Source organism: Salvia hispanica, chromosome 5 (genome assembly GCF_023119035.1).
Source record: "Salvia hispanica cultivar TCC Black 2014 chromosome 5, UniMelb_Shisp_WGS_1.0, whole genome shotgun sequence".
Classification (NCBI taxonomy): Eukaryota; Viridiplantae; Streptophyta; class Magnoliopsida; order Lamiales; family Lamiaceae; genus Salvia; species Salvia hispanica.
This window is the reverse complement of record NC_062969.1, coordinates 7,363,811-7,375,100: the sequence shown is the minus strand read 5'-3', so window position 1 is coordinate 7,375,100 and position 11,290 is coordinate 7,363,811. Positions and strand designations below refer to the sequence as shown.

General features: G+C 39.0%; 1 protein-coding gene across 1 annotated transcript; it reads right to left on the bottom strand.

Moving 5' to 3' along the window:
• Window positions 1-1,331: 1,331 nt before the first annotated feature.
• Window positions 1,332-4,284, bottom strand: LOC125190969 (purple acid phosphatase 17-like). Its single transcript, XM_048088403.1, has 7 exons — window positions 3,997-4,284; window positions 3,248-3,404; window positions 3,046-3,153; window positions 2,841-2,965; window positions 1,979-2,107; window positions 1,763-1,830; window positions 1,332-1,671 (listed from the first exon to the last, which is right to left on the bottom strand). Exons 1-7 carry the CDS (start codon window positions 4,195-4,197, stop codon window positions 1,452-1,454), a joined length of 1,008 nt encoding a protein of 335 aa, XP_047944360.1. The 5' UTR covers window positions 4,198-4,284; the 3' UTR covers window positions 1,332-1,451.
• Between the last annotated feature and the right edge of the window lie 7,006 nt (window positions 4,285-11,290).

Here is an 11,290-nt window from a genome sequence, read left to right as displayed (position 1 = left end):
CTTGAGCATCATGACCAAGAACAATCACAACACCAATACGAACAACGCCGCATAGAAGCATAGCCTTTCCTCACCCAAACAAACAACAAATCTGGCAAACTGACTCCTCAATGAAGATCAAAAACACATCCACCAACCAAGCTTCGGTCATAGACGAGATTGAAGAAAAAGGTTTAGAAAAAACAGATTCACCCGAACAATTGGTGAACAACAAAACAATCATCCGACATACAATCGGAAAACCAGAGATAAATCTGAAAACATATTCAGATTCAACAACAAATTTGAGAAAACATATTCTCAAAACGAAAAACTCAACCGATTTTGATCGGAGAGAGACAAACTTGGATCATACAAATCCAATGAATAAACGAAAACGAGACAGAAAACAGATCCGAAATTTCAGATCGGCGGAAATTAACGCCGTAAAGAGAGAAAATAGAGAATGAGAAGCAAAAAACGAACCGATTCAAACATCTGAATTGAAAAATCAGAGAGATTTGAAGAGAGAAATTGAAAAACCTGGAGCACCGGTGAGAAATCGGAATACGGTTAGAAGCTCGCGGAAGAAATACGAAAAGAAAAATAACCGATCCAATTTTAATAACAAACCCTAACTATGAAGATTCAAACGAAAAAAAAGGATAGAGGTAATCAGAGGAAAACAGAGGCGCAGCAATTGCGCTCTGATACCATGTTGAAAATGGAGAATTGATATCTGGAGATTTGGGAAAAACTCCATTGAAGAAGGAAGTAAAAACTGTGAAGAAGAAACTGTCGAAATCGAGAGGATAAAACGTGTTTCACTATTAACTACATTGTGAAAAAATTACAGCAAATTGCAACTAAGAGCCTTATATATAGACTAAGTAAAAGACCAACTAACTAAAAGCTAACTAATTACATTTTATTTTTCTAATTACATGTATACTATATCATCCAAACAATGAAAAAGTAGCTAACATGATTCCGGTTGCATTTATTTTCATAATGTTCACATCCCGTATTTTCCAATACAATTAACCAACAATGGTAGTATATGCAATGATTACAATTCTCCTCCAGAAAAAATTCAGACACTTTACAACAAAGAAAGTGCATTCATAATGCGCACCAAAAAAACCAGCCTCAACCTCATTTTTCAACTGTCTCGTTTTTCAACTGTCTTGTCAGCTTTTGCATCCAACCTCAATTTCACAATCATCATTTAATTGGCTAAAAATTATCCTTGGATAATTTTTTTTAGTGAATATATACTTTGAACTCTAGAAAAGAATGCATCTTATAATCTCTGTGAACATATATGCAAAACACATTCGATGCCTTACGTATTTCACAATCTACTAAGTATATTTCTTCTTTTTCATAATAACAATCATAATAAATCTCTACAACATATAGATTTGACTTGGCTATTTTTTTTCTTACAATATAATCTATGTTTGAACATTTTACATATCTGAAAGAAGCTGGTTGGACCTGGACCTACTCCACCTATGTAAAACCTGACCATATACATCATAAAATGCAATTTCCACATCAGAATCTGTGAGTTGAACTGACATGAAGCCTTGCCCATCATAGAAGAATTTTAGGTTTTCATGACTTAAATTTTTAAGATCTCCCCTCCAAGCTTTCGACCCGGCACCGCTCGTTAGAAACTGAATAGGGCTGTAAATCAATTCAAAAATTTATTAAATTAAAGTTACAAATTTCATATTTTATTTCTACTTTAAAATTCATATAGAAGTTGGTCTCACACCTTTCGTCGTCACTGATTTGTTCGAGACAATGATCATGGCCGTTCATGTAGAGGTCTGCGCCATTGGCCTGATTTTCCCATTAAAATGTTCAAGTTTTTATTGCTCCATATGGAAAGTGATATTTTTAATACTAACATTGATGAAAAGATGAATTATATTTTTACACTCAAAATTTGTTTTGAGATATAAATGAAGTAGAGTAGTAGAAGTTGTACCTGAAGAACAGGAAGAAGTTGATTTACAAGCTCTGTAGTGTCACCGTGATGTCCCACACTTCTAATAGCATGATGGCCCACCACTATTTTCCATTTTGCCCTTGATTCCTTCAACGCTCTATCAAGATCCTACACCATTTTTATTTTAAGATAGTAATAATAATAAATACATATATTTTGTGGGGAGTGTTATATTGTTAACTCAAAACTTAATTGCTAACTATAATTCAATAATAGCCATTAGATATTCAAATTAAAGGCCTATATCATCAATCACGAAATGTCAATACGATCAACAAAAAACGTCAATAAGGCCATGTGATTAATTCCAAAAAATATCAATAGGGGTAATAATGGCAAGTTAGTTATAACTAACTTTTAAAAGAAATCCCAAAACTTTAAATTCATATAACATATATCAAATTAAAGATAATTTTATAAGGATTCCAACGATATACTACATGCATATGTTCCGACGTCAAAATTTGAAAAAAAAAATCTAGAATATTCGTATTTTTCGTACACAGGCTAATGTCAATGAAGCTAAGATAATATGTCAATATAAAGCATATACAATGTCAATCCTAAATTTGTGTTGACATTCTCAAAGCATTGTGTTGATATTTTCGAAACACTATATTGACATTTTCATCCAAAATCCTAATTTGACGCTTTTTTAAAAAAAAATTTCGATTTAATTAATAAAAACGAAAATTACACGTGGCAAATTGTAGACCACACGTTTTTTAAAATCATGTGGCCTTAAATTAGTTGTAGTTAGCAATTAAATGATGAGTTAGCAATTGATCACTCCCCTATATTTTATAATGTAAATTAAATATAATTTGAATTTTTGAGATACCCTTAATACATAGGTAGTGTAGCTCTTTGTAGGGAATACACCACGCCAATCATATATATGTTCTGGGTTTATGAAATAATCATTCACAAAAGGGGTCGTATCCAACATGAATATCTCTGCGATTTCTGTTAAAATAACACCACCAGTTAAATATCAATAAAATAAGTATATCCATCATTTTCTTTCTTTTAAAAAATTTGTTTACCTGCATTAACCACAAAAGACCTCAAACAAAGCCATCTACTATCAATTTTTTGAAGAACTGGGCTCATTTGTGCAACTGCATCACCTCGGTAATCATGATTGCCTAAAACTGCATGTGCATGTATCATTCACAAATTAAATAAGTAAATTAATAATTGAATTAAATTATTTTTCCAAAATTGAATTTGGTGAATGAAAATTACCACTGTACCACGGTTTCTGGAGGCTTTTGGCTGTGTAAATGTCGGTAAAAGATTCAACAAAGGCAGGGTCTGTCTCCCCTTTCAATCCATTATCATAAAAGTTATCACCTGTTGAAATTACAAAATCTATATCTAATTCTTCTCCAATTCTTCCCATCTGCATGCACACAACAAAATCAGATTTTTAAAAAATTACTATAAGTTCCAATATATTGATGACAGATATGTTAATAGTAGTATTCCATTTCATGTGGTCATTGCTAGCGACTTGTTTTAAAAAACTTATAGCAATTGAATGGAATATCATCATAACACCCAATGATAGAAAAGAAATAAAAACAAAAGTTAATTATAGTACTAGTATATTTGAACACAATCAGATTAATTAAAATAAAAAGGAAACATACATATATATATATAGGAGCGCATTATAGTCAATAAGTGAAATTCTGTTAAAAATCAAAACAAATCTCAGCCCTTGGATCCTGAGATTGGATGGATGTGATAAGTTACATTATTAGCCCAAAATGCTACATTATCATTATTAGACTAAAATGCTACATTATTGTACTAAATAAAATAGTACATTATTAGCTAAGTTACATTATTTGACTAGTAATCTACATTATTAGATGACACGTGACAATAATCTAACGGTTACATTACAAGATCTAATGACTGAGATTTGTTTTAATTTTTGACAGAATTTCACTTATTGATCTGATCACGTTATATATATAGAAACTAACCTGAAGTGCAACTTGAGATTGGTTATACTCTCCTTTTCTTCCCCAATCTCCAATAACAAAAAATTTGAGAGTGCCGTCACCTTTTGTGGGTTGCTCAAATATTGGAAATTTAGCAGAAATTTGGGCACAATTTAATGTGATCATCGCCAGCCAGAGGGAAAAAACAATCATTTTCATGGTTTTCTTCTCAGACAAACCCATTTCAAATAATTTCTCTGACTGACAAGAAAAGAGATGCTTATTTTCTTTTCTTTCAACAAAGAAATTTACAATAGGAAGAACAATAAAGAGAAGTTTTTTTTTTTTTTTTATTAGGAAAAGTGGTAATGATGTTATGCTTATATACATAGACAGTTTGATGATACTGGCTCACCGCAGTGTATGCGAAGACGTGAAAATATTTTTAGTAGATAAAACGTACAACGTACAATTGCCCCAACTATGTTTATTTTTAGTGCTCTCCGCTAATATTGCAACAATATATTTAGATAAAATATTTGTTCAAATAATATCTCTTTATCAGAGCATGCACAATGGATGCCCGATCTCACGCCCGATCGGCCGAGATCGGGCTCGGGCATGATCGGGCATCCATTGCAGGCGTCGGTCACGCCCGAGGACGACCGAGAGTTCGGTCGCCCATTGCAGGGGCGCGCCCGAGCCCGTTGTTTTCCAATTTTTTTTTTTTTTTAATTTTAAATCATTTAACCCTAATTTAAACCACTCCATTTTCTTCACTTTTCACACACCAAACCTTTCACTTTCTCTTCTATATTCTCTCAATATCCACATTTTCAACAATGGATCCGAGTCAATACCCAAACCCCCATAATGTCGACGACGATATGCCCATGTTTGGAAGAGGAGGCGGCGCCCGGTGGCCCGGCCACGAAGACTACCGGGTTGAGACGCCCGGATCTGTAGGATCCACTTTCGTCTCCGACTCTGAGTTCGATCCGTTCTTCGGCACCGAGGAGTATCGGGTTGAGGAGATGAAGCCTAGTTGTGGGCAACCTCCTGCCCCTGCGCGGCCGCCGCCGAAGAAAGGGAAGAAGAAGATGGCGCGGAAAGAAAAGGCGCCATCGATCCCAGTCCCACTCCCACCCGACGAGCCGAACGAGGAGTACGCAACAGGGCGTACTGACTACGAGTTGGATGAGTACCTGAAAAGGTTGTTGTGCTGCGTGTGTTCAAATAGGAAATAACAGGTTCCCTAGATCCAGCAAATCCACTAGATCACGTGGTCTAGGAACTCGTTGATCGCAAGGAATCCCGGTCGTCGGACACACAGAGCACTTCTTTCAAAAACCCTCAACCATTTATTAAACCTAGTATAGGGAAGTAGGGATCGATCCCACAGAGAAGGATCGATCCACACTCCGTTGTGGTCTGAAGTTGAATTGACCAGAATTTTGTCCTTGACCCTGGTTCTGTCGATAGTTGCCTTGATGATTGTTGTATTGGTTATTCGACCCTTGATTTCCCGATGGTTATTGTACTGGCCACCAGACCCTTGATTCCCTTGATGATTCGGTTGGGAGTTCTGGTAGTTTCCTTGATTGTTTCTCTGATGAGGTGGCACATAGGAGCTTCCTGGGTTGTTCTGATTTTTGTTTCCCCAATTAGCTTGGTCCTGATTCCTATACCCCAGCTGCAATTGTCCTTCTTGACCTTTCCCTGACCAGTTGGACTGCCTCTCCGGAGGGTGTGCAAAATTCATGAGCTGAAAAGGAGGTGGCTGGCTTTGATCATGATCAGTCCATCTAAAGTTTGTGTGAGTCCTCCATGGAGCGTCCCTCTGTCTTCCTTGATTCCAACTTCCATCGGGATTCCAACTTCCCATCGAATTTGCTTGAGCTTGACACTCCCCTTCGCAGGGCTGACTGTAGTATGGTTGAAGTTGTCTTTCCTCTTGACCAGGGGATTTCTCAATTTCCACTGGAGCATGCGGATTATATTTCTCGATTGCATTTAGCAAGGCCTTTTCCAGTTTATCGATCCTATCTTCCACCTTCTTGTCTTCTTGATCCATCACTGCATTAGCTGATCCTCTCCTCAATATGCTTCGCGGGTTATCATAGGCCTTCTTTGCCTCGATCAGCCTCCCCAAGGTTTCCCGAGCTTCACTTGCCTTATTCTTGGTAAAATTTCCCCCGCTCGAGGAGTTCATCAAGTCCTTTGATTCAGGGTTTGCACCTTCGTAGAACAAATAGTAAGTCTCCGCTTCTATCATCCTGTGGTTCGGACAAGCATCCAACAGCCCCTTGAAACGGGACCAATAAGAACTCAGAGACTCATCGTATTCTTGTTTGCACTCCTAAATCTCCTTCTTCAAGGCATTCGTCTTGTTGGATGGAAAAAAGTAGTCCAGAAATTCCAGTTTAAAATCCTTCCTCGTGTTGATCGAGTCCGGTGGAAGCCTTAGCAGCCAAGTGTTCGCCTCCCCCTTGAGAGCAAACGAAATTGCTCGAAGACGGTAGTCCTCCTCTGTTGCCTCGTTGGGTCGCTTCTGAATGCTGCATAGTTTACTGAACTCGTTCAAAAATTCATAGGGGCATTCGTTCCTACGCCCAGAGAAAGTAGGTAGAACTCCAAGTACATTCGTCTTGATGTCGATCGACCTCCGTCGTGGGTTCGAGACTATAGCATGAGCGGGTTCACCGTCAAGATGTGCGGTGAGCGACCCTATTTCCGGATCGGGATCTAGTAGATGAGCCATATTTGGGTCTTCCTCTTCCTCGGTCTCGGAATGCTCTGGTTCTGTTGACGACCCTGGGTTCTCTTCTGTCGATGAGTTCCACTCTTTGTCACTTTCTGACTCGAACGGGAATGGATCCTCCGTCCTCAATCCTGATCTGGTGGTGATGGTAGATGTAGATTCCTTGACTCGCCACTTGTATTGGCCACTCCCTGATCCAGATGAGCTTGCCCAACTTCCAGATTGGAAGCCTGCTTTCATAAACTGTCAAGGAGAAAGAAAATAACAGAAATCAAAATTTTACTCCAAATCCTTAAATGAAATAACAACAAACGCCATCCATCCCCGGCAACGGCGCCATTTGAAAAGGTTGTTGTGCTGCGTGTGTTCAAATAGGAAATAACAGGTTCCCTAGATCCAGCAAATCCACTAGATCACGTGGTCTAGGAACTCGTTGATCGCAAGGAATCCCGGTCGTCGGACACACAGAGCACTTCTTTCAAAAACCCTCAACCACTTTACTAAACCTAGTATAGGGAAGTAGGGATCGATCCCACAGAGAAGGATGCGTAATACTCATGTTCAAGGATTTGGGTGTGTTTTTGGTGTTGGCTGCTGCCACGCATTTTCTTGGGTTGAGGAAAACAAATTTAACTTGACTTGGGAATCTTTAAAACTCCTAAACTAACAGCTAGACCTAGGCAAAAATTATAAGAGAACGTTGCAAAGAAAGTTAACTGCTCAACACTTGATCTAAGAAAACTGCTTCACTACTAGACCTAGGAAATAGACCTACTGTGGGGACCATGACTGAAAAAAGCAAAGTACGAACGAAAAGCTGGCAGAATAACTAACTCTCGTACTAACTAACAGCGACATCGTCTTCTACAACCAAATTGCATAAACTCATAAGAAATTTAACATGAACGAAATTAAAACAGAGCAAACTAATTTTAAATCAAATCTATGCATGAACTATGAAGAACTAAACAGATTTGCAGACACTAGACGAAACAAAGCAGAAAACAAGAAGAAAACTCGAATTCATCTAACAACTTTCTTTCCTCACGTCGAATCCAACCTCAGACGCTAAATCCACTCCGGATCCAAGCGTCCAACACGAACTCCAACCAACAGAAACTCTTCATCACTTCAGATTCGAACAAAAACAAACTCCAAACAGTCAATCAACCATAGATCTATCACCAAATTCTCATGTCAAACACCACAACAACAAACTAAAACAGAGATCGACAAGATACTTGTAGAAATGAACTAACAGCAGAGAGATCTATGCAAATTGACTTGAAATTCAACTGCTAAACGCAGATCAACAAACGGAAAGACAATAAGTATCATCAACAGCCAGGTCGACTCCCAAAAGTGAAGTTCGACGGTAAAAACGAGCAAAACAACTGAAATTAAAAGGAATTGTATCTTCGTCCACACTCGGACGGTGTTTCCAACCACGAAATTTCTAAGAAAATAATCTTCCGTTCCCGACTACCCCAGATCTCCCATTCCCAAGTGTGTGTAATGTGTGTGAGCTAAAAAGAGTGAAGAAAAAGTGATAATCCTTGCGTTGCATGCTCTTCTATATCTAGGCGTTTGAGTGGGGCCCAGCGAGGTATAGATAAGACTTTGTTGCCCTCAGCTATTGACTCCTCTGTCACGCCAATTTCCCTTGTAAATCTTGCTCACTTCGTTCCTTTCCTTCGCTAGACCATCTCCTTCAGTACTTACTTGATCTAGCGATTTTCTTCACACACCTGGCTTAGGAAACGTGTTAGACCCAACAATTTATAACATTTTTTCGCACATTACCGATGCATGAAATTAGCCTTATCAGTACCTGAAGGTGGCTCAGTGTTGGGTCGATGTATCGGAGGATTCAATATCCTCCAACAACCAGACTTCGGCCAGAATGTGGGATCCATTGAGGAACGCTACAACGAGGTGAAACCGAGGTGGGCGTTCAAGCGGACCAAGGTTCAGCTGCGCAAATGTTGGGATCGGATCAAGTTCCACGTCAACAACTTCTGCTATATCTACAACAAGAACAGGGACGGAAGGGCTAGCGGTGAGAGCATGGAGGATGTCCTCAACAAGTCGTTGTCCGAGTACCAACGACAGTTCGGGCAGTTCAAGCTGTACAATGTTTGGCTGATCTTGAAGGACAAGGCGAAGTTCAACGGAGGGATACCGGCTGGATCCGGCTGCGAAGCGGACGAAGACCACCGCCACTGGCGGTTACACGAGCAGCGGCCCATCTCCTGTGGATCTGAACGCTGAGCCGGAAGGGAGTTCCGGCACGCCTACGTCTACTTTTAGACGTCCCATTGGTACCAAGGCTGCCAAAGCCCATGCCAAAGGGAAGGCGAAGGCGGACGTGTCTGGATCGGCGGCCCCCCCGCAGGCTGCGCCTCCTCCATCTGCTCAGCTCATGGACCGGGCGATCGAGGAGTTCGGAGGTTATCGCGAGGTGGTTGAGTATAGGTTTATACTTGACGCCCAAAACAGCCTTCGTGAAGAAACCGATCCGGAAGCCCGACAGAGGACTAAGAATATGATCAAGAATTTGGCCTAGAGGTTGAATTTAGATGATTAGTTTGGTTTTTTCTTTTTTAAGTATTTTAGGTTTAATGTAGTTTTTTTTTTTTTTGCATTTGTTGTAACAGCCCGGATTTCTAGGGTATAATAAATACGACGACTACTACCAAGACGGACTTAAAAGCAATAAAAAACATAGGCTAGGGTTTCATTTAAGAGATTTGACCAAGGTATTAACGAACTATCAAAGCAATGAGTCAACAGTTTAACCTAGAAAATCAATGAAGAGTAGATACCATAAACTATGATAAAAAATCAAGGGTTCGACATAAATTCAACAAAAACCACAACATGTCTCAATCTTCTAAACCAAAGGGAACAAGTTCAAAATAGCCAAACAATACTAATAAGTTTCAAAAATTCAGCGGAAGCGACCAAGAGAAAGTGAAGCTATGTATGAAGACACAACTACACTCGAAGTTCAAAATATCCATCTTAATTAATTAAATGTGCTCAACACCCGCCTCCGCTCGTCGCCGTTCAACCTGCACGTAAGGAAAACACATGCAGGGCTGAGTATTTTGAAATACCCAGTGAACTCGTTGCCAAAACATTTTAATAGTTATGTCACCCTTACCATAGTGAACTCGAGTTTTACAATTATCAAAATGAATATCATCGAGTATCACAAAAATATTTTCTTAGACTGGCCAGTCAATCAAACTCCCCAATTTCCTCATCAATTTCCACAATCACAACATTTCCATGGTGCGACGAAAGTGTGGCCACACTTTTCGCCCACGAGACCGGCCTACTAGCAAGGACGACTCTCGATCCCACCGTGTACACTAGCCTGGTAGGGTTTGCGGCCCTACTCAAATCCGAATTCGTTTATACATATCCATAGCCCTATAGCCCAATGGAGCGAACTCTCAAACTAGGCATCAGGCGCACAACATCATCAAAACAATCACAGGCATGGCATAACAGTTTAAACCACCATTATCTCTCCAAATTCATAAATTTTCAAGTACGTTTCTCTCTTTCGTTATCCGGCTTCGCAACCGAGGTTTCACCTTTTAATCACATAGGCACATATCACGAATTAGTTTCAACATCAACTCCTAAATCATGCATGTCTCAACGCTTCCCTTTTTTCCCACCGATCCGGTTTACAATTATCATTCAAAACAAGACATATTCATCATATATGTTTATTCACTCATCAATCTTAGATCTATCATCAACTTATGTCACACATGAGGGTCGTTCACGCGTCACACATTCACACGCACGCAGGGGCGGATGCAGCTCTTTAGTAGGTGGGGCATTTGCCCCTCCTGACCTCTTCCCCTCCCTTCTATATTTATTACAAATTTTCATGTATATATGTAAAATTATATCAAATGCCCCTTCTCAAAAATGAAAATTTTATTAACTTTGCCCCTCCTGTAATGAATTCCTGGCTACGCCCCTGCACGCACGCACGCATACACACGCACACATATTTTCCATATCCCATTTAACCACTTTCATTCAATCTAGATGCATGGGGGGTTCAAGAATACCGATTAATCGGTTAGATGAAGAGAGATTAATATATAGGTACCTTTTCTTGTCAAAACGAACGGTAGAAACAAAGTAGAGACTTGATTCTTCAAAAATCTTGAGGCTCAAACTCTAACTCTTCTCAAAAGATGAAGAATTATTGGAGAAAAGAAGAATAAATCAAATATTTGGGAAGATTTGATTCTACACAATTAAATAAATCAAATATTGTGGAGTAGAGAAGAAGAAATAAAAAAAAATGAGCTAGGGTTCAAGGCATGGAAATTTTCAAAATCTATGGATTTTATTTAGCCAAGATTTTGTTTGGTATATTTTTCGGAGTAGAGTAAAATATCACGGATCAAAATAAAATTGAAAATCTTCCAAATATATGGGGAAATAGGCGTGTAATATGGGGTTCTCCCATAAGGAATAGATTTTGAATATTAACTAAAATAAGATATGGCAAGATATCTTGAGGTATGGTAAGATTTGGTA